Raw genomic sequence first — 25,000 nt, 5'->3', positions numbered from 1 at the left:
ACAAAAGCTCAAATGTTAAAAATGTTACGGCCTGGACAAACACACTGAATCTCAATGGTAAACGAGGATTTCGATTAAAACATTTATTGCTGGTCTCCCACTTCGCTGACGTCAACCTTACAATCTTTCATTCCCCATTGGGAGTACAATGAGATGTGTCAAGTTTCAAATTTTTCCAATGACCAGTTTCAGAAATATATTTTTATTTTTTGCGTTTAATCCAAGATGGCTGCCATACTGTGACATATGACATCACAATTATCATTCAAATATTCTCCATCGGGGGTTACTCCAACTCTGACAATTTTGTGTCAATCGGACAAGTGGTCGCTGGAAAAAAAAAAGTTTAAAAAAACTAACAGAGCAAAAAAAAGAATAGAGCAAAAAGGACAAAAAAGGGTTGAGGAATAACAATCTATATATAATGGAGCAAGTATACGTGATGTATGTATTATGTATGTATGTATGTGTATGTATGTATGTATATATGTATGCATGTATATCAAGGACCAAAAAGACCCCCCCCCCACCAAGAACCCAAAACACCCCAAAGACTCAAAAAACCTGAAAGACCAAAAATATTAAAATGACCGAAAAGACCCCAAAATAACCCAAAGACCCTGAAGACCCAAAATATCCAGAAGACTTAAAAGACCAAAATACCCCAAAAGACTGAAAAGACCCCAAAGACACAAAAGATACACACAGGTCCCAGAGGAACCAAAACAACCAAAAGACCTAAAAGACTCAAAATATCAAAAGACCAAAAAAAACCCGAAGATACAAAAGACCCCAAGGACCCAAAAGACCCAGAGGACACAAAAGACCCCAAAACACCCAAAATATCTAAAGGACCCAAAAGACCTCGAGGAGCCAAAAGACCCAGGGGATCCAAAATAACGAGAGGACACAAAAGACCCTGAAGACTCAAAAGACCCAGAGGACCTAAAATACGTGGAGAAGCCAAAATACCTAGAGGACCCAAAAGTCCCAACAGACCCATGGAAATTGTGAAAAATGTGAAGTGTGACTTGAGGTGCACACACACACACACACACACACACACACACACACACACACACACACACACACACACACACACACACACACACACACACACACACACACACACACACACACACACACACACACACACACACACACACACACACGTGATTGCAAATTCCTGCCTCCCGCTACGCGGGGGACGGGCTGACAATCAAATTGCAGTGAGAATGACAACAAACTCCTGCCTCCAGTGGATTCAACTTACAGGTAAACTTCCAACAGTTGAGTTGAGTTCTTTCATTGACAAACTGTGAAAGATAAAGCAGCACGTTTGGTTACAACACAGAACCTGAAATTTAAAGTTTCTTTGGAAGGATAAAAATGTAAATCGGTGATTGTTGAAAATCGCTTACTTTTGGAGATCTAAAACACCCTTCAGCTTGGAATCTTCAAAAGCCAACTTGACACCCATTGTTGAATTCTAAGGATAATAAAGTATAATGGTTGGAGAAATAAAAATGTTAAAGTACCCGATTAAATAATATCAAATACAACATCAAGGAAAATCCAGAGTGTAGATTGTTAGTGAAGTTAGCACAGTTACACAGAGTGTAGATTGTTTTAGTTAGCACATAAAACCATTCTTTTGAACTGTTGTTGGGGTTTGAAAGACAATGCATGTGGAAGAATGATTTGGGGGCTTTTCCCAATTCGTATCCCTGATGGTGTCATTTGTATCCCATGAGACGAATGGTGTAGTTTGGAGAACGTCCATTAAGTTGTTCATTTTTTTGTTGAGTTTGTCGAATTTATTAGCCCCCATTGGACTTAGTCCGAAACGGGGGCTTATGGATTTGATCTCGATTTTCATGTCCGTACGTGCATGCATGCGTCCACAACCATAACTCGGACATGTATGTATAAATGGCACAAAGGCAAGACATGATGGTATATATAAATATATATATATATATATATATATATATATATATATATATATATATATATATATATATATATATATATATGCACATCATTTTGTTTTGAGATAAGATCCAAGATGGTCGACTGGTGGCCATTTTAGTTAGAAAAAACCCCGATGTTGAACACGTCCTCAAACATTTCTCAGACAAGCATTTACCGATGTTATTGTTCAAACTTGGCACACATAATGAATGATGGCTTACAGATGCCCATAATTTTTTTTTCGAGATCAGATCCAAGATGACCGATTGACGCCCATTTTGTTACTTAAAAGTGTCCCCAACCATTTCTCTGACAAGGATGATCCAATTTTGTTCAAAGTTGGCACAAACACAGTACACAATGGCATACACTGGCACCTAACTGTATTTTGCAAAGCAATCAAAGATGGCCGACTGGTAGACTGGCAGCCATTTTAGTTGTACATAAATATGGGCTCGCCCTTTAACTCCATTCAGCAATATTACTAAAACAACAGGGACGATGACATTTTATGTCCTTTTTATTTGTTTTGTCTGGACCTTATCATGCAGAAATTGAAAGATAGCCAAGTGTAAAATGTGTGGAATTGTGGAGCACTTTGGCTCAGAGCAACGGGAAGGTGTGGCAAGGCCAAAGCTGGATGCTGATGGATACGTGAACGAATCAACCTTCTACCGCTGGATCAGAGTACGATCATAACGAGGATAATAACCAGGCCAATAATGGTCATTTCTCATGTCGAGGCTCAAGACAGCTACAGTTAAATCACTTCGTTTATTTTGAGTCTCACAATGAAGAGGATGCCAACTTTAAACAAAGGGGTGACTCCCCATAGAGAATATTTTATTGATAACTCAGCCATATTGGATCAAAGGAAAAAATTTGGACAACTTTTTCTCCGAAACTGCTCAATGAAACAAATTGAAACTTGGCATATGTCAAAAACTCCCCATGGGGTATACAATGTCATAACGATGACATCAGAAACTTCATATATCTGATTGACTACCCAATGTGAGTGAAGATTTAAATTTATGACATCATTGGTCACGTGGTCTGGTGGCCATATTGGATTTGCAAAAAAAAAAAAAAGTCAAAAATCTTTGCCAGAATCATTTAAGAGATTGATACGAAGCTTCATACATATGATCGACTTGCCATTTTTTCCCACATGCACCTTCATTGATGCAATTTAGCTTTAATATGCACAAAAGTGGTTGTTAAATATCCTAATAATTGATCAATAAAGCTACGGATAATGGCAATGTATGTGACATAATAGGATGCACTAGCAAGTACCTGCCCTATGGGTGGGAACAGGATCACATATGCTAAGTTTCATCTCATTCTATCCAACGGTTTGGCCGTCTATAAAGGACAAACAAACATGAAAAATTGATGTTTTAGTCAATTTATGACGTCATAATTCGAAAACCGGAAGTCGGAAGTGAATGTCGTCAATCAACTGTGTCATTTAATTTCGATTATCTGTCGAATGGTGTTGGTCCCGTCTCGATCGGATGAAATTGAGAAATTGAAGTTACCCGGTGACCTTGACCCCGTGACCTTTGACCTTGCACTTGACCCCCCCTATGTCCATTCTCATGTTCCAAGGATCACTCATGCCAAGTTTCATCTCATTCCATCCAACGGTTTGGCCGCCTATAAAGGACAAACATACAAACAAACATCTTCTTCTTTCGGCTGCTCCCTTTAGGGGTCGCCACAGCGGATCATCCGCATGATCCGCATAGTGATTTGGCACATGTTTTACGCCGGATGCCCTTCCTGACGCAACCCTGTTCGCCTCTTACGACACAGGGATATGGTACACCTATTTTAACCGGGGTATACACCAGCCCAGTACACTGGTACTCATTTCACCGACCTTGGAAGGATGACAGGCTGAGTCAACCCCCTGGTGTATTAATTCAGTGGCCCAACGGGGCTTGAACTCAGGACCTTTTGGATTCCAAGCTGCTGCCCTTACCACTGCGCCAACACCAGGCTTACAAACAAACATATTCTATCTTTTTAGTATAGTCGATGGGTGATATTGTTGTGGGGCAGGGTTTGGTGGCGATAAACAACCACTTTGTGGAGCAGTGGAGTAGTCTCCCACCGAACACCCGGAATTTTGGTCGTGACCCTTGGATAACTCCAAAGGTCACGGGTCCCGTCGCGGACCATGGACGCCAATACCTCGACCGCGTGGGGTAGGGTTAATTGCCAAATTTCATATACCTTAGTACCCACACAGTCTAGCTACTGGGGAAACAACACCCTCGGCCGACTTTGTCCGGACCGAGTCGCTGTTACCGACTCGGATCCGGCGTAACCGAGCGGGAGTTACCAAAGCCGTGCCGGTCCAAATTAACAACTTACGGCACGAACGGCCTCACTATTCCTCAAACCCGCACCATGCAAGGCCAATGAAAGCAAACACGAACAACGAACTGGAACATTTAACAGGAGATTTATTTTACAATAATCGGGGAGGGAAGTAAAGACACAGAGCAGAGTTATCATGAATAAAATTAATGTAATTTATAAGCAAAGGAAAGCACTTACACAATTCGACTTAACAGACTGGGCCCACGGACACACACACACACACACACACACACACACACACACACACACACACACACACACACACACACACACACACACACACACACACACACACACACACACATACACACACACACACGAACTGGACCCCGTGGGTATATCTCTGTCAAGCCGGGCCGGGGTACCTGTCCGCTTCGTGAGGCCACACCGATTCCGAAACCACCATGGTGGGACCCGAACCCACGACCCGAAGTCCACGGCCCACGAACGAGGCCGCTCAACCACGACCACCACTGTCTCAGACCGCTCCTGCCACGACCACGACCGTCTGCAGAACGCTCGTCGACAACCACAGACCGTGCCGCAATCTCCACGATCACCGTCTGCCGAACGCTCGTCCAGACAACCACACTCCTCCTCTTGAGGTAGGGGGGGGCTTCTCCCTGCCACTCACCTCCTGATTGGACAGTGGGTTGTCAGGCGACTCGTGGCAGCCTCCCGATTGGTGCTCGCCCTCCACTCATTGACTGGAGGAAATGCTCTCTGCTCCTCCTCAGAGCAGAGCTTCGACCGGAGGCGACGAAGGCTCCGCCCACGTCCTCAGCCAAAAACACGTGCGTAATGGTGACCTGGTCAAGTGCAGGACGGCGTGCTGTTGTTGTCGTTGTTGTAGTTGTTGTAGCTGTTGTATAAAAACCGAACTAAAAAAAAATAACTCGTAGCGCACACACAAAATTCCCATTAGACAGAAGGAGGGATTCTAACTATTAACACATACTTATCGAAATAACTGAACTCCAGGGACTCTGGCTGTATGTGTGCAGATGGCTTCCAAATCCGTAACAATATGTGTGTATGGGTGATAATCGTAGTGTGTTCAGTTAATAATGGTATTCTTGTTCGGAATGAGTGTGCAAGGTGAGACTATGCACTCTTCGAGTGCCTTTCTCGTTGAAATTGTGTTGGCTCTGTCCTTACTTCCATGTGCATCCATGACAAATGGTTGAGCTTTACTCAAAATAAAATTTTCATTGAAATTGCAAGGGCATATCGCTCAGCTAATCCATGTCTTTGGATGATGAAAATATATTGTCACGGATTTCAGAATCCGGTGTGATGAATGCATCCACACATCCAGGTCCTGAGACAGTTATTTCCTGAAATGCATGTCCAGATTAGCCCCATTCCCACGTCTAGTGGGATTTTAAGTGTGATGCGCTGAGAAGGGTAAAGAATAGATCCCCTCTCTTATGGGAACCTTCTTTTTTCTTTACGACAGACACATTTATGCATGATATTTCTTTCACGGTCGCCGAGACCTGCCCTTTTTCAAGAGCACAGGTTGTCATTGTAACGGTGTGCAAGTGGGGCGGGGTGAGCTTGGGGGGACTCTGTGGCCGCCGAGATGGGCTGGATATAAAAGAATTGGAGGTCCGTTCTGAGGAAAAGCGAGGAAGCGAGCGAGTGAGCGTGTGGGTGTCTGACCAGCGCCAACAATGAGAAAATTTGTCAGTCAGTTCGTCCTTTCCAGTGCTTGAGCAAGCGAGCGTGTGGTGAGCGTGTGGTGCGCGTGTGGGTGTGAGCAGCGCCGACAACGAGTGAGGCACGGGTCAGTCACAACGAGTGAGGCACGGGTCGGTCACAACGAGTGAGGCACGGGTCGGTCACAACGAGTGAGGCACGGGTCGGTCATAACGAGTGAGGCGCGGGTCGGTCACAACGAGTGAGGCGCGGGTCAGTCACAACGAGTGAGGCACGGGTCGGTCACAACGAGTGAGGCACGGGTCGGTCACAACGAGTGAGGCGTGGGTCAGTCACCAACGGACCGTGTGGGTCACTGGACGTCACCAGTTTTGTGAAGTGTGAGGAGCTGCCCGTGTCGCAGCACCAGGGTCAAAACCCACGACAGACGATCGTGGTGCCCACCAGACGTCGACTAGCGTTCAAGGCTGTTGGCGAGTGGGTTCACGGCAAGGCTGGGTGCTGGTGAAGGACAAGACATGGACACACACATTTCAAGACATTTTCACTTGACGGACGACATATCTCGAGTGAGTGAGACGACTCTTCTCCCTCCCCCCACCCCCCGAATGATCTGCTGGATACCCTTGTCTGTGTTTAGTTGTAAGTCAGTCAGCCCCCCGATAAGCATCTGTTCTCTGTCTCTTTCCTGTCATTTCGATTGATTTTGCCTGATTAATTATTAATTTTGATTGCTTTGGAATTTATTCACTTGTTTACCTCAGGAAATAAAAAGTTCTTTTTATTTATTTATTTTATTATTAATAAATCATTTGTCGATTTCCAACCTGTCCGTGTTTGTCCTTTCCTTCCATTGGTCTCGCATTGTCTGAACCGAGATAGACTGGGAGGTAATTACCACAGATTTGACCAAAAATAGTCGGCACACATGAGCGGTTAAAACGCTCGGCCACCCTAATATAATTAAGATCTAATCAAGATAAGATTGGTGCTTTGCCGAGGGCGCGCTCCCCATTCAGGTAACTACGTGACCTCTAGTTAAGCGGGATAATTATATGGTGGACACTGGAACTCGTGGTTGACTGGGTGGCGTTCGTGGTTCTAAAACAACCCACCGTACCGCAACGTTAATTGTGAGCAGCGGCTCCAGGTCCGGCTCTTCCAAGGACAACCGGGGATTAATCCCCGAGTGACAAACAATATATATTTGTACATGCACATAATTTTTTCTTTTTACAAAAATGTCCTCCCCCATCAAATGCATTTCATAAGAGGCATTTCCTGGTAATCCCTTCCTGCTGGAAGGGGCGATCCCCCAGGAAAGAATCGCCGTGGCATTCACAAGTCATGCTTCCGAGTTTAAGGCCCGCACACATGAACATACCTCCATGATAAGGAGTACAGATATAGATCATGAGGTAATTGAGAAATATCCAGCAACCATTTGGCTCATCATGCCAGTGCTGTGTGCACACCCCAGCACTTTTACTGAACACAGGCAGTGCTAATTGGGAAGCTATACCCCCATGTGTCCTTCTCCCCCTCCCCTTGATCTCACCGCTACTCTGCTGTTAGTGCTTCCCCCTTTCCCATTTTATTCCCTTCCTTTCTGCTCAAGCTGTTCCCTGAGCTTTGACCATGTATACAAAAAAAAAAACAGAAACAAACCCTGAGAGGGTAATTTTGCCACGACTCCAGCAAACAACATTCTACTCTTTTTGACATACGATGTGGTTCGCGATCCCATGTGGGATCTTTAACATCCATGAACTAAATGCAGGAGGGTCAACCGGCTTTATATCCCAACTTAAGGATCTCTTCTTCTTCTTTCGGCAACTCCCGAAAGGGGTCGCCACAGCGGATCATCCGTTATGATCCGCATACTGATTTGGCACAGGTTTTATGCCAGATGCCCTTCCTAACGCAACCCTGGTCGCCTCTTACGACACAGGGATAAGGATTGGGTTACGCCATGATTCCGGGCTGCCCAACACCCTCTCATCGCGCGGCCCAGCGCAAAGCTCCCATCCTCAAGCGATCCTCCAACCCAAGCCTCCGAGTAGCCGGATTACAGGCGCACGCCACTACGCCCGGTGTTATATCCCAACTGAAGGATGTTGTACAACAAGATACAGTGCCTCGAGCTTGCATCACTGAAGAACAACATATCTATAAATTTAGTCCTGCATCGCTGAGAAACAAACCAAGGATAGAGCTGTCGTGACACCCAGAAACAAACTCTCAGCTGTTGTTGACAACTTACCACATTCAGTGAAAACAAGAATGCCCTGGAACCATTTGGTAGTATGGCAAAGGTCCGAATATCAGCATATCCTGAAAGGATGGTTTTCTTCGGCTGAATGACAACAGCAGGTGGTGCATTAGAGAGCACCCTCATCTCCATGAGCATGTTTGGGTATTGCTTCTGCACCTGGAGAGATCAACAAAGGGATGAAGGGACAACACAATCATCATAAAACTGTTTAATTTAGCTTAATACACTTTTAAAAAAAGAAGGTGATTCATAAATTTGTAATGTGTATGTGTGTGACAACTCTTCTATGAACCTGAGAAACAACAGGAAACTGGAAGGGCACTCGGTGGAGCGCATACCACTGCCAGGCTGATTAGTTTACGTTTTTTATCCCACTGATAGGCCGGATCTGGATTCGGACCTGAACTAAAATTTAATCTGCTTGTTCTTGTCACCTGACCAACTCATCCTCCAAGTTTCGTCCGAATCCGTCCACAACTTTTTTTGAGATATCCTGTCAGTCATAATAGCCCTGTCACTCAATAGTGAAGAATCACTGAAAATAAATCTTGGATCCAGATCCGGATTTGGATCTTCACCAAAATCCAATAATTTTGTCCTTGTCACATTTCCAAACTCTCCATGAAATGTTACATTTGTGGTGGGGGGGGTAGATATTCCCATAGACCCGATAGAAATGTGTGGAATAGCATGATCTGTGTACGAGTAGTTAGCAGTCTCGATGTAATAAGTAGGGAAACGTTCACTTAAGAATTGTCCTGTTTGAATGTGCACCATACAGGGGGTGGTGCATGGTAATAGTTAGTTAGGGATTATGGTGAAGGAAATTGTGCGTATAACCTCTATGTCAACCTCTACACTGGGGGCACCGGGAGACTCAGCACGAGAGCGAGGGGAGGAGTGGTCATTGCCTCTCAAAGGGCGGAGCTTGGATTGCCTTGAGGTTGGCGGAGTTTTTTCTTGCTCCAGGAGAAGAGGGAGGAGCTTGATGGGGCAGTTGGAAGTCGGAGGAGAACGGAGTGACTGAGAAGAAAAAGACTGCTGAGGGTAATTGAGTTTGAGTTTATTTCAGTGTTGAGGAGAACAATTTTGTAAGGAGAAAATAGTGAGTTTTGAGGAGGTCGTCCTGCCTATCTGCCTTCGCCCTGCCTGTGCTCGTCGCCTGGAGCTGTTTGTCGACCTGCCCGTGTGTCTTCGTCTCATCGCCTATTCGTCCCCGCCCCCACTACCACCACAGCTGAGTCCACCGGTTTTGTCCCTTCCCTGTCCGTGATTGAATATGGTGTGTGGTGCCTTAGTTCTTTAGATTTCTTTTATTCATCTTGTATATAATTACCTCCACCACCAAAGGTAAAGGAGGTTATGTTTTCACCCTTTTCTTTCTGTCTGTCTGTTTGTCTGTCTGCGTGCAGGATATCTCAAAGCGTTGTGGACAGATTTGGATGAAAATTTGTGGACAGGTTGGGTTTGTGACGAGAAAGAATTGATTCAATTTCGGTGAAGATCCAAATCCGGATCTGGATATGATAATTATTTAATTTTTAAAGCGATTCTTCACCATTGAGAGATGGGGCCAAAAACGATGTAGTGCTGTATAGCGTGATATTTAACCTCCGCCATCGAAGATCGGAAGTTACTGTTTTAACCCCTTTCTGTTTGTTTGTTACTTACGAAATCTAAAGATTTCGTAAGTTTATTGATGCCTTCCGTTTCCGTTTGTTTGTTTGTTTGTTTGTTTGTTTGTAGGCACGATAACTCGAGAACGGAAGAAGCTACCAATGTCAAATTACACCACGTGATTCAGGAGGGTGATGGCTAGTGCTGATTAGATTATGGTCAAAATCGGTCAAAGGTCAAGGTCACAGTGAGGTCAAACATCCAAAACATTCGATTTTTGATGGTTTGGTACAGAATCATCGTAGAAACTTCTGGTTTGCGGCGCTACCTTCTCTAGAGACAGCTTTTATTAGACAAGGTCAGAGGTCAAGTTGACGATTTCGTAAGTACCAGTCTCTGACTGCTTGTGTGTTTGTTTGTTTGTTTGTGAACAGTATTACGGAAAAACTCCTTGACGGATTTTGACGAAACTTGGTGAGGGGGGGGGGTTAGGTATGGTCCAAGGATCATGCCATTAAATTTTGGAGTTGGTCCCCCCCACCCAAAAAAGAATTGTTACCCCCCCCCCAAAAAAAATAGAGAATTTTTTTTTGCATTTCTACATGTTTTAAGTGATTTCCAACCCCCCCCCCCAAAAAAAAAAATTGTTAGAGGAAAATTTTTTTTGCATTTCTACATGTTTTAAGTGATTTCCAACCCCCCACCCCAAAAAAAATTGAGAAAAATAATTATTTTTTTTTGCATTTCTTCATGTTTTAAGTGATTTCCACCCCCCCCCCAAAAAAAAATTGTTAGAGAAAAAAAAATTTTGCAACTTTTTTTTCAACAAAATTTCGATTTCTTATTTTAGCATTTTTAACCTCCGCCATCTTCGAAGATGGATGGAGGTTACTGTTTTCACCCCTTTCTGTTTGTTTGTGAACAGTATTAAGGCAAAACTCAACGGATTTCGACGAAACTTGGTGGGGGGTTAGGTATGGTCCAAGGATCATGCCATTAAATTTTGGACTTGGTCCCCCCCCCCCCAAAAAAAATTGTGAGAAAAAAATATTTTTTTTGCATTTCGTTTTAAGTGATTTCCAACTCCCCCCCCCCAAAAATAGAGAAATTTTTTTTTTGCATTTCTACATGTTTTAAGTGATTTCCAACCCCCCCCCAAAAAAATTGTTAGAGAAAATTTTTTTTTTTTTGCATTTCTACATGTTTTAAGCGATTTCCAACCCCCCCCCAAAAAAAAAAAAGGAAATGTTTTTGCATTTTTACGTTTTAAGTGATTTCCAACGCCCCAAAAAAAATTAAGAGAAAAAAAATTGTTTTTTTTTTTGCATTTCTACATGTTTTAAGTGATTTCCAACCCCCCCCCCCAAAAAAAATTGTTAGAGAAAAAATAAATTTCGCAACTTTTTTTTTCAACAAAATTTTGATTTCTTTTTTTTTCATTTCTACATGTTTTAAGTGATTTCCAACCCCCCCCCCCCCAAAAAAAATGGAGAAAAGAACAACTCTGTCAGCACTGTTGACATCATATTTAATGAATAAGATATAAGGTTCACTTGAGTGACCCAGCAGTATTGACGGCGGAGGTTTTGCACTCTCCCGAGTGCTCCCCCTCTAGTTCAGAAATGTATTGATTGGGCCTGATATGTTCTCATGGATCAGGCATTATGGGGCGGAGGTCTGCGCTCCACTGAGTGCCCTTATAGTTATTTATTATTTACATTCCTTTCCTTCCGTCCCAACCCGCCGTCGTATTCCTTTCGTCAGGTCGATCTTCCCCTGGTTTTATTGTGGTTCGGGAATAAACCCATTGGTTTTACGAGAACTAACGTTTTCCTGTTTCTCATGACTCGTGCGTGCGTCATCCAACATTAATTTGGAACGTCTCCACAGGAGTTAAGCCGTTCGGTTCATTGCGGGATTTTACCCTCCTGCCGTGACGAGCTTGATGTGAGTTGAGCTGTTGATGCTACAATATGTCGTTTTTGCCCTATCTCTCAATGGCGAAAAATCACTTTAAAAATTCTCGGATCCAGAACCGGATTCGGATCTTCACCAAAATCTCATCATATTGTCCTAGTCACATAGCCAAACTCACCACCAAATTTGTACCACAACTTTTTGAGATATTTTGTTCACAAACGGACGGACAGCGGTGAAAACGTATCCTCCATCTACCTTCAGTGGAGGAGGTAATAAAAAAAGATGGTTTTACTTCCTGGTTCATTTGCAATATTGATAACATTATCCTCTCTCAGTTCCGAATCTCAATGCACCCCACACCCTCAATTAATTCTTTTTCTTCATCCTTTTTAACCTGTCCAGATTGAATAATTTGGCAATTAAGAATTAAGACAACAATTGATGGTGGTGGTCTTACCTCTGGGATTAACTTTCCAATAGAAGAGGTATTCAGTTGAAATGGACTTTTCTTTGGTATCTAGAAAAAGGAGAAAAATTATCAACTTCAAACAGCGTACAAGGCAATATATTCACCGCTTTGAAACCATTTGCAGGCAAATTCACTGTTCAGAGTTACTGAGCAAATGGTAAATAAATTTAAATTCGAAAATGCATCATCCACATGTAAAATATATATATATATATATATATATATATATATATATATATATATATATATATATATATATATTAAGCAGAATGTGAACATGGTTCTGAAATCTGCATTCCATGAGAGAAGAAGTGAACTTGGTGCGTTTTATTTGTTATGAGAAATCATCATTGATTAACGAGATAAGGGTGACATTACATTAATCAACAAAGTGAACAAAACCGTTCTCTGTTTCCAGAAAATGTCTAACACGAGATGAAGAGGCTCCTGTACGCCCTGGAACTGATGGCATTGGTGTTCACATACGCAAGATCCACTCTGGTCAACTGGTTTTCCTTTATCCCTGCTCTTCTCCAATTCCTTCACCGGCATTTGTGTACCATTTATTTTTGTTTCCATTATTGAGGCTTGTGAAGGAGTGAGAACACAGAACAGACCAAGACATAACAGAAGGGAAAGAATAGGGGAAAGAGAGGGTGGTGGTGGGGGTGGGAGGGGTGGGGGTGGGAGGGGGGGTGCACACCAGCAACAGGGTTGAGGGACAAAATGGAGGGGGACTTCGAGAAATAACGGATGTGGGGAAGAAAGATGGGTAGGGGAAGACCCGGTGGATGAACAGGATGGATACAGCCACAGACACTCCATCACAGAAGTGGAAAGAAAGACTGGAAACTTGGAGAAGGTTTATGGGGGGAGAAAAGATCATGGTTGTGGATGGGGGATGACCCGAGATGGTGGTGAACAGCTGTCTTGAAGACCTGAAGGGAAGAATGAGATTGAAAAGACAGAGGAAGTTTGATGAATACGCGGGAAAAAAGAGCAACGGAAGAGTTGACGTGAGGAGTGAATCTGGACTTTGGGAATTTCATCAGGGGAGGGGGTTCCTGGCAGGCTGTTTGCAATGTTAAGAAAGAGATTTGTCAGGGTTGAGAGATATATTCCAAGTGTTTGACCATCTTGTTATTCTATGAAGGTCTGAAGAAGGGGAAGAGACTGTCGTCTCCATATCTGAAGGATGAGGGATGTTATGGCAGAGGGTGGGAATCATCAGCAGTGATATCAAAAGGATTTTCCAGAGCAGTGATATCAAAAGATTGTTGATGAAGATTCGGAATAGGACTGGGACCAGAACACAAAAACTAAAAATGTATATCCCCCATCCAAAACCATGCTTTTTCCACACCCGTTAAACCATCCCCAACTCCTCCCAAAATTTTGCTTCTGTATCCATCTTGTCCACCCCTTGCGTTCTCCCCGATCCCACGTAGTTACCTGCATCCCTTATTTGTTCGTCTACCTTCTTCCTCCACCCCACGAGTGCCGTTTCCCCTTTCTCCAGCTGTTCCCTTTGTTATGTTGTGCACTGATCTGTTCTGTGTCTGAGCTCTTCCACGAGCCCTGACCATGTATTAAAAATAAAAAAAAGACAAATTTGCATTCAAAAGACAGTAAAATGTTTCATCAACATCGACTGAAAAGAGATATATGAAGGTGCACTGTGTTTATTGTTTGACATAAAATAAGTTGATGCCTGAAAACTTGGAACAAGAATGGCTATTAGTTGTGACATTGTAAATGAGAAGTGTGATACATAGATTCACAAGTTATTATCATTATCCCTGCATTGCTCTTACAGGCATACGTAACTGCCGCTCTCTTGTATGCCCCATAATGCTGCAGATCAGTAATCCAAGTAGTATCAAGCCATGAGATCATGACGTTTTCAAGGACAAGGAAACTTGCCAGGTTATTGGTGATGAGGTAGTTCAAGGCACCGGCAGAATGGTAAGCAAAGCCAGCCGTATTGAAGAGGTATTCCGAGACACCAAAGTACAGCATTTTGTCTGTGGCGTTGTCCATGTTCATGGGCAGGGCAGTAAATGGAGGTTCCACAGGATGGGGAATACTGTAAAAACTTCCCTAGAAAAGGGATTACCTTGTTAAAATGCAAATGATTAAGCATGTCTGTGCACAGATTGTTGCAAGGGATTTCAATCCATTGGAAACATTATTCTTTCGTATGCAGCACATGGCTGTGGGTAGCATGATGGCTGGTGCAGCGGTGCCACTGATGCAGTGTCCCATGTAGATTTGGGCAGGACTTTTGTAATTTGTTCATGGTACCAAGGACAAAGGTCGCCAACTCTTTGCGGAGGACACCATTGGATATTTGACTTACACCAACTAATGCTGGCAGACGGGATGCCCACTTTTATGTCCATCCGAGCCACAACGAATGGCACACAAATTGATGAATCTCTCTGCCTGTGAAACACCGGGATAAGAGTTTGTCGTGGGGACAGGATTCAAACCCAGGCCCTGATAGCTCAGAGGTAAGTGTGCATACCTCTCAGCTATTATGCTAGCCCCAAATGAAATTACGTTAAGTACTGTGTTGTCAGTAACTAAGTTGAGCAAACCAGTAGTTTTCCTCGAGTAAGTGTCCAAAATATGTGGCACTGGATACTCAGTCTGTATGTGTCATACAACAACCCCAAAAGGGATTTTGTAAAGCCGAATCCATATTCAGTGGTTTGCATGCACACTATTGCTTTTCTTTTAGACATGATTGAAGGCCCAGAGTTGAGCTGACACACACACACACACACACACACACACACACACACACACACACACACACACACACACACACACACACACACCAACAAACATGTGACACAACATTGCACAAGCCTGTTGGATAAGACAAATGCAGCCACTGAGTTTGGAGGAAGTACCTGGGGTACTTTGGCCACTTAGTTGAGGAAAAGTGCCTGGGGTACTCTGGCCACTGAGTTTGGAGGAAATGCCTGGGGTACTCTGGCCACTGAGTTTGGAGGAAATGCCTGGGGTACTCTGGCCACTGAGTTTGGAGGAAGTACCTGGGGTACTTTGGCCACTTAGTTGAGGAAAAGTGCCTGGGATACTCTGGCCACTGAGTTTGGAGGAAATGCCTGGGGTACTCTGGCCACTGAGTTTGGAGGAAATGCCTGGGGTACTCTGGCCACTGAGTTTGGAGGAAGTGCCTGGGGTACTTTGGCCACTTAGTTTGGGAAAAGTGCCTGGGGTACTCTGGCCACGGAGTTTGGAGGAAGTGCCTGGGGTACTTTGGCCACTGAGTTTGGAGGAAGTGCCTGGGGTACTCTGGCAACCGAGCTTGGAGGAAGTGCCTGGGGTACTCTGGCAACCGAGCTTGGAGGAAGTGCCTGGGGTACTCTGGCCACTGAGTTTGGAGGAAGTGCCTGGGGTACTTTGGCCACTTAGTTTGGGAAAAGTTCCTGGGGTACTCTGGCCACGGAGTTTGGAGGAAGTGCCTGGGGTACTTTGGCCACTGAGTTTGGAGGAAGTGCCTGGGGTACTCTGGCAACCGAGCTTGGAGGAAGTGCCTGGGGTACTCTGGCCACTGAGTTTGGAAGAAATGCCTGGGGTACTCTGGCCACTGAGTTTGGAGGAAGTGCTTGGGGTACTCTGGACACTGAGTTTGGAGGAAGTGCCTGGGGTACTTTGGCCACTTAGTTTGGGAAAAGTGCCTGGGGTACTCTGGCCACTGAGTTTGGAGGAAGTGCCTGGGGTACTTTGGCCACTGAGTTTGGAGGAAGTGCCTGGGGTACTCTGGCAACCGAGCTTGGAGGAAGTGCCTGGGGTACTCTGGCCACTGAGTTTGGAAGAAATGCCTGGGGTACTCTGGCCACTGAGTTTGGAGGAAGTGCTTGGGGTACTCTGGCCACTGAGTTTGGAGGAAATGCCTGGGGTACTCTGGCCACTGAGTTTGGAGGAAATGCCTGGGGTACTCTGGCCACTGAGTTTGGAGGAAATGCCTGGGGTACTCTGGCCACTGAGTTTGGAGGAAATGCCTGGGGTACTCTGGCCACTGAGTTTGGAGGAAATGCCTGGGGTACTCTGGCCACTGAGTTTGGAGGAAGTGCCTGGGGTACTTTGGCCACTTAGTTTGGGAAAAGTGCCTGGGGTACTCTGGCCACTGAGTTTGGAGGAAGTGCCTGGGGTACTCTGGCAACCGAGTTTGGAGGAAATGCCTGGGGTACTCTGGCCACTGAGTTTGGAGGAAGTGCCTGGGGTACTCTGGCCACTGAGTTTGGGAAAAGTGCCTGGGGTACTTTGGCCACTTAGTTGAGGAAAAGTGCCTGGGGTACTTTGGCCACTGAGTTTGGACGAAATGCCTGGGGTACTCTGGCCACTGAGTTTGGAGGAAGTGCCTGGGGTACTCTGGGCACTGAGTTAGGGAAAAATGCCTGGAATACTCTGGGTATCCAGCGACATCACAATAATGGTGCCGCTTGTCTCACTGCACTCAGTGAGGAATTTCCTGAGAAGGAAATTCCTCATCCCCATGGATGCCAATCTGCTTCATGAGAATAAATAATGATACAATTTTAGTGTTGTCATCAAAGAGTTATATTTCCCTTTTATGTAAAAAATTTTTTTTAAGTAAAAGATGGAGAAATGAAGATGTAAATAAAAAAACAGTCATCAAAAAGCTTTCCCTTTTCCACCCTTCACTTCCATGTTATATGGGGGTGTCCCAGAACTCTTGTGTGGGATTGGATCGGGATGTGGGGGTGTGTCCATGGAGGATGAGAGATACGAGAAACTCCCGCTCATTTAGGGTATCTTCTAACACTGGTATCTTCTGTGAACAGTGAGGTTTCAGGAATATTATCACAAAATGTCATTATGTTAAATCCCACAGTGCTGTGTGTATGTTAGATTAACCTTGCAGCTGAGGTCAACAGCTTTTGTGAAGAATTCCGGATCTTTCGTCAACGAGTAGTCAACCATAACAAATGCATCAATCTTCTTCTTCACTGAATAAAATTTCAAGACCAAAACAACACACCCAAGAATGAGAAGCACAAGATTGTACTCAGGAAATGTGATTTTACTCTAGAAAAACAATTTGTTTTTCACCCAGTCGAGAGAGGCCAACATCACAAAACAAACCTCACCTTTGAGGGTTTGCAAGATTTCTTCAAGTCCTTTATCAACAGAATTGATGACCACGGGGCAAATCTGAAAGCAAAGTTTTACAATATTTTTTTAAAACAACATGAACAAACCATGTGGGTATACATACAGGATAACAACACTGAATATCATTTAAATGTTTCATAAAAATTATACAAAGCACATACCTGTCTTTTCAGGTGGTCTCTTATCTTGCGCCCAATGACATGTCGGAATAGATTGTAAAACCAACTATAATGCAAGAAACAACAAGAAAGAGCAATCAGAGATTGCAGATCCTCACCAGGACTTGTTTTGTGTCGTGTATTTTGTGTGGTGTTTGTGCACTGGTGGGTTACGTAAGTAACAAGCAAAAAGCAAAGATGAAGTCATCAGGAGGAACCTGGATAGGATTCGGGTTTCAGCCACTACTCCTCCACCCTCAAACCCATCCAGGTGCAGCCAAGTGAGCCTTATTCAAAAAAAACAAAAAGAACCCAGATCAAAAATAATTAAATAACTCTGCCTGCCAGACGATGTGTCCGATCAGGTTGAAATTTAAAAAGAATTTTCGACATCACAACTAGATCATAAATGCAAAGTTTCACTTCAATCAATGAAACAGTTCGAGAGAAATAAAAAAAATTTGTAATTTTCATTCAATCCAATATGGCCACCAGACCATGTGACCGATGAATTTTTTTGTGGACACTCTGGTATCCCCAAGGCTTGAGGAAAATGTGAGTGAAGTTTCCCCTCCATCTGTCCAGCCGTTGTGGAGATCATTTTTAAAGGTTTATGCTTCACAAAAAATCATAGCTGCCAGACCATGTGACCGATGACATCAAAGGTGGGGAAGGTCTTATTCCGTACTCGCAAATATAACCCATCGCTTCGCTGATGGGGATACTAAGTGTGGGTGAGAGAGGGAAGTGAAACAGAGTAGGGAGGGAGGGGACAGAGAGGAGGGAGGGGACAGAGAGGAGGGAGGGGACAGAGAGGAGGGAGGGGACAGAGAGGAGGGAGGGAGGGGACAGAGAAGAGGGAGGGGAGGAGGGAGGTATGGAGGGGACAGAGGAGGGAGGGAGGGAACAGAGAGGAGGGAGGGGGGAGGAGGGAGGTATGGAGGGGAGAGGACGGAGGGGAGGGGAGAGGACGGAGGGAGGGGAGGATGGAGGAGCGGATGGAGAGGAGAGGACGGAGGGAGGGGAGAGGGTGGAGGGAGGGGGAGGGTGGAGGAGGGGACAGAGAGGAGAGGACGGTGGGAGGGGAGGGGATGGAGGAGAGGACGGAGGGGAGAGGAAGCGAGGAAGTGGGGGGGGGAGATGAGCGACACCACCAAATGTTGCTCTGCACTGCAGGAGGGCAGGGTGTGAGGAGGGGGCGAGAGAGAGACAGACAGAGATAGAAAGAGGGAGAGAGTGAAAGTGGGGAGGGGGGGGTAGGAAAAAAAAGATAAGTGAGGGGTGGAGGTGGGTTTGCAAAGAGAACGATACATTTTGCTTTATGACCGAACACAAAAAAAAAACACTCATGTCCGAACAGCTGTACACACAATGACACAACAGAGTTTGTAAAGAAATCAGCTGTCACATCTGCAAAAGATTTGATCTCCCAGTTCCAGAGAATTTGTGGTAACATGAACCAAAAGCAATCACTGAAAACATGGAAGCACTGCTCACATACAACCTCATAATCCAATCGAGCAGGAACATCAAAACCAAAGCATTGCGGCCAGACATCATACTTTAGGTACAAAAAAAAGAGAAGAAAGCATTGCAAATTGAGGTGTTAATACTGGTGATTTTGAACTAAACGATGCAGAAATCAAGAAAATGAACAAATACCAAGACCTCAAGAATGAAGTGAAAAGATCCTGGAAGCTGAAGAATGCCAAAGTTGTACCAAGGGCAGTGATAGTTGGAGCGACGGGATGATGACAAAGAACCTCACAGAGATATTAAAAACGATTCCTGGGAATATTATTACAAACGTACGACAGTTGGAAGTTGTCCAAAGCTCAGGGACGATCCTGAAGAGAGCCCTCGGCTCAAAACTTTGAGAACAGAAAACTTCACAGCTTGGTCCATGAATCGTGACCCCCTTACCGAAATGAAGGTGAACACATTGAGCACACCCTGGGAGGACTCCATTCCACATTCTGAAACCCGCATATGAAGATACCAATCAACGACACACACACACACACACACACACACACACACACACACACACACACACACACACACACACACACACACACACACACACACACACACACACACACACACACTTTGAGACCTTGGCCATGAGCATTTAAAACCCACGCTGTCTTCCTGGCAAACGTCTGCCTGCATGCATGCTCATACATGCAGTGACATTTGCACCCCACCGGTCAGCTCACTCCGAATCTGATTCATTCATGCTAGTCCCCTCAACAGAGAGAAAAGGTTGGGGAGCAGAGGGAGGATCTGAGTGAGATAGAGGGAGGGAAGAGGAAATGGAGTGGGGGGAGAGGTTGGGATCAGTGAGAGGGAGAGAGGTAAGAGAGATGCGGTAGGGTTGGGAGGAGGAGAGAGAGGGTGGGATAGGGGTGAGAGATGGGAGAGGGATGAGGGAGGGAGAGGGGTGAGGGAGGGAGAGGGGAGAGGGATTCCGGCAGATGTGACGCCCAGTTTATCATCCATCCGAGAGACGGCCCAAACATTGATGAATCATTCTGGCTGTGAAACACCGGGATGAGAGTTTATAGACGGGTCGGGATTCAAATCCAGGCTACACAGAGCAAGCATATGTACATCTCGGCTTTCCAACCATGATATAGCAATTCATTATTTCATAACTGAAAACATTTTTCACTCATTGTGATCAAATAATTTATTTTGCCTTCTTACCTCCGGTATAGAATTGCGTTATTGCCATTAAAACTTAAATGCGCACCAAGCGGCTTTACCAAGCAAAATGGTTCAAGAAACCTTTAAAAACGAAACGTTTAATTTATATTTGTATTTATCTCTGCCGAAGTGACGGATCGTATAATGGAAGGTCGTACAAAAAGTGAAAAAGTTGTGGAAAATAAATTTCACATTTTCAGCGAGCCAGCCACTGCCTGTTGGACCGCAGAACAACATGTGGCTAAGAACGCATGCGAGTGACCCCTGAACTTTGTTCAAGCCGATCGACGTACAGTATCTAGTAATGGTGCGAATATTGTAGAGCACTCGCTAAGTCGCTTAAGCGCTCCAACAAAACGGTTGATAAGAAACAGCTTGCTTGTCACACGATTAGCAATCACCGAAACATCATATTTAATATACGTTTCCCGGAGACGTCCGAAATGTCAAATACTGCATGTCTGAATTGGACCAATGATCACTTTTCCAGGAGTCAAAACTGCTTGTAAGCTCGATTCTGGAGCTTAAATTTGGTACTTCTGCTTAACTTCAGAGGTTCTCAAGGTTATGGCATGTGCAAAAATGAAATAAAAACAATGTCACCCGCAGGGTGACCCGTATCTTGCCAAAAGGTGACCACGTGTGACTTCTTTAAGGTCACACTGAGGTGAACAGAGCTGCTATCCACCAGGAGCGACTCCTTGAGGAATATCTGCCTTCGAGAGATTCCGATGAGAATCGTTCTACAGAGCAACCATGAAAAATATGCGTTTGCCTCATAACGTCACCAAATGACATCATTATGTCTCAAGCTTGACATATCTAGAAAGCACTCATCGAGGTGTTCATTTTGAGGTACTACACGATATGGTTCCGAAAACTTGAAAATTTGACCTTGGGGTCAAATATGTTTGACCTCAGGCGCTAACCATGAAGGTCAAGGCCAATCGCCACCAAAAATTAATCAGCTGAGCGCCAGACCATGAACTACATTCCCATGAAGTTTGAAGACGATCCGATCAAAATTACTCAAAAAATAAGGGTTTCGTCGACTCCCCTGATTTACGACAAAGTGACCTTGACCTTTGACCTTGACCTTCAAAATTTTATGCGTTGAAAGGGACCTCAATAGGCCTCTGATATGCGAACTTACAAAAATTTCCAATGATAACTGTGCTCTGCAGAATTTTTTATACGTGATTACAGACAAACAAACAAACAAAAAAAACAAACAAAAAACATACAAGCTGACTAACATATTGTTGTGGTTGACGAAATTCGCAAACCACCATTCAGGTCCCTTAGGTGAGATATCTCTGTAAGTATATGTGTAGTTAGTCCAAACCCGTTGTTTAGAGGGAATAAATGTCATTCATTCGGGCTGCGACACTTTTAGATAGCCGTTTTTCTTTTACTATCTTTATTTTGGACCAGCCGCCATTACTACCACCACAACCACCACCAACCACGTCTCAACAGCATCACACAACAACCACCAACCGCAGCGCCGCTTCACAACAACAACGCCAACAGCCACGACCTTTACCGTCACATCTCGCTCTTGCAACCATCGCATCACCGCCATTCCCGCGCCGCTTGTGGGCACCGATCCTGGACTCGTACAGGGCGCGCACAGAGCAGATATAGATATATATATATATATATATATATATATATATATATATATATATATATATATATATATATATATATATATATATATATATATATATATATATATATATATATATATATATATATATATATATATATATATATATATATATATATATATATACCTGAATCGAACCACCGAACTTGATGAGGCAGCAGGGCAAAGATAGAGTACCATAACAGCACTTGCTGTATGACCTGTCAGCAACAAGTGTTGCCTGCTAAGTGAGCACATTGTCTCTGCCCTGCTGATCACCAACCAGGAGGTATGCAGTCAGGAACATGAAATTCGGAATAAGTTGTATGTAAGAAGTTATAATGGAATAAGTCTGCTCTGTCTGCTTTTGTAAGATTGTTTGCCTTTTGCTGCACCTCAAAAATTCCTTGCTATACATATAAATAAACCCCACTCAATGTGCCAAATACTTTTCCTCACCATTGGAAATAAATGCTTTGTCAAGAAATGTTCCCAGCTCATTTTTGTCTTTTCCTCCATTGATCCAGCATGGTTCACACCCAAATTTAGCCGGGACGTTATTCCCCAACGATCTGTTTCCTAGCCGGTGCGTGCTTGGCATTTCAGCGGGGCTGCATCTGATCTGGTAAGGTGATCCTGTTTGAGAGAGTGCCTACTGAGAGCGTGTCCTCCGCTAATGAGATAATGTGACCTTACGGTAAATGGTATTTATTATACGGAGGACCCAAAGTCACGTGGTCGAGTTATTTACATTCATAGTCAATAAGCGAGCCACCACGCCACAAAGTTATTCGTGTGTGAAGGCCTGTGATCCGGAGAGTCTGGTGGGAACCTGAGGTAGCCTTCACCCCCGACCCCGGGTCTGCAATAATATTTATATATATATATATATATATATATATAGATATATACATATATATATATATATATATATATATATATATATACATATATAGATATATACATATATATATATATATATATATATACATATATATATATATATATATATATACATATATAGATATATACATATACATATATATATATATATATATATATATATATATATATATATATATATATATATATACATATATAGAAATATACATATTACATATATATATATATATATATATATATATGTATAAATACATATATATATATATATGCATATATAGATATATACATATATATATATATATATATATATATATATATATATATATATATATATATATATATGTATAAATACATATATATATATATATATACATATATATATATATATATGTATAAATACATATATATATATATATATATATATATATATATATATATATATATATATATATACATATATAGATATATACATATATATATATATGTATAAATACATATGTATACATATATATATATATATATATATATATATATATATATATGTATAAATACATATTGTTGTGGTTGACGAAATTCACAAACCACCATTCAGGTCCCTTAGGTGAGATATCTCTGTAAGTATCTGTGTCGTTAGGCCCAAACCCGTTGTTTCGAGGGAATAAATGTCATTCAGTCGGGCTGCGACTCTTCAGGATAGCCGTTTTACTTTTACTATCTTTATTTTGGACCAGCCGCCATTACTAGCACCACCAACCACGTCTCAACAGCCATCAAACAACAACCACCAACCACAACGCCGCTTCACAACAACAGCCACGACCTTTACCGTCACAACTCGCCACCATCGCATCACCACCATTCTTGCGCCACTTGTGGGCACCGATACTGGACTCGTGCAGGGCGCGCACCGAGCAGCGTGTTCAGAAACATCACAGACTTTCCGAGAAAAACGGATCAAAAACGACTCACGCCCACTTCTGTTCCGTCCTATCGGAGAGCGTGGGGCGATTTGGCCCCGCCTCCAGGGCGTTGGAGTGAGGTCGCTATATGCAAATTCATGGATCAAAAAGCATTCACGCCCACTTTTCCTCGGTCCAATGGGGAGCCAGTTATAGGTGAAGGGTCGGAGGTAAAGGGTCAAAGGTGGGGGATCGAGGCCACGGGGGATATAAACGGCCGCGCTCGCCAAACAGTTCAGTTCGGAGGGGAGAAGTTCGAGTTCGGAGTTGGGAGTTCGCGGAGCCAGTGAAGAGTTGGGACGAGTCAATTGAGGAGACGGAGAGGGCGATCGGACGAAGCTGTGGAGAGGCGGCGGCGGTAAAGGCAGTTGAGGGGGTGCTCGCGTCGGATTCGGGGAGCTGCGGAGGGAGAGGCCGGCGGCGCGACCGAGGTCGTGGTGGAGACGCTCGTCGCGGGACCCGAGACAGGGAGATATCCTCCTTTCCCCCGAGCATCAACAACCCCCTCCTGTTTCCCCCGCGCTGAGATAGTGCGACAAGGGGGCCCCTTTCCCACCCCCGACCAGACACTGTCCGCGAGGCCCGCGGAGTTGGGGCACCACCGCCGCTCTGCGTCTCATCAGACGGGTAGGCCCGACACGGTCTCGGCCCCAGGCCCGCCTAGCCCCTCATCCTGGAGGGTGGTTCTTTTTCTTTTGCTTTGGGTATCTGTGTTGTCGGCGCCGTCTGTAAAGTAAAATTGTATAAGTGTTGCCGTGTGCTCGGTAGTCGGATAGCTCTGCATTGTGTTTCTCTTTTATATTTGCTTTTTGTGTAATATTGTGTTTCTTCTCCTTTTACATGTGCTTTTGGTGTAATTGTATATGTGTGCTTCCCGTTCATCGCGAAATAAATGTGAGTTATGTTGAACTGTTTTCCCGCTTCGCTTCGTCTTTTCTTTCATTGAATCTCCATCTTGCTTCACGTAAAGGGTTGGTCGTGGGCTAAAACGCCCGATAATTAATCGAACCATCGAGGCCGACGAATAACACCGCTCGGTTATCCCGATAGTACGGAACGGGTCGCTTAAAGTGGCCCGTGTCCGAAGTCGACCTGCGGCGAGGTGCCATCGCCCGGTCTACCCTACGTGTGGGTACTTAG

The 25,000-nt window shown here is 44.0% G+C and overlaps 1 protein-coding gene across 5 annotated transcripts in view; it reads right to left on the bottom strand.

The window, feature by feature from the left end:
- The window catches only part of LOC147023796 (bactericidal permeability-increasing protein-like), a 94,117-nt gene that overhangs the window by 9,170 nt on the left and 59,947 nt on the right, over positions 1-25,000 (bottom strand). For all 5 annotated transcript variants that reach the window (XM_085889601.1, XM_085889600.1, XM_085889597.1 and 2 more), the window contains 8 exons: positions 17,642-17,705; positions 17,456-17,519; positions 17,223-17,314; positions 14,235-14,411; positions 12,300-12,359; positions 8,294-8,461; positions 1,422-1,489; positions 1,274-1,316 (listed from right to left, as the gene is read on the bottom strand). In XM_085889601.1, the coding sequence (XP_085745727.1) occupies positions 1,274-1,316; positions 1,422-1,489; positions 8,294-8,461; positions 12,300-12,359; positions 14,235-14,411; positions 17,223-17,314; positions 17,456-17,519; positions 17,642-17,705 (736 nt within the window). The remainder of the gene's footprint in view (positions 1-1,273; positions 1,317-1,421; positions 1,490-8,293; positions 8,462-12,299; positions 12,360-14,234; positions 14,412-17,222; positions 17,315-17,455; positions 17,520-17,641; positions 17,706-25,000) is intronic.

The sequence above is a fragment of the Eptatretus burgeri genome, chromosome 7, assembly GCF_056783735.1.
Source record: "Eptatretus burgeri isolate ZD-2024b chromosome 7, Ebu_testis_v1, whole genome shotgun sequence".
Taxonomy (NCBI): Eukaryota; Metazoa; Chordata; class Myxini; order Myxiniformes; family Myxinidae; genus Eptatretus; species Eptatretus burgeri.
The sequence above is the reverse complement of the archived record's forward strand: the minus strand, read 5'-3'. Positions and strand labels throughout refer to the sequence as shown.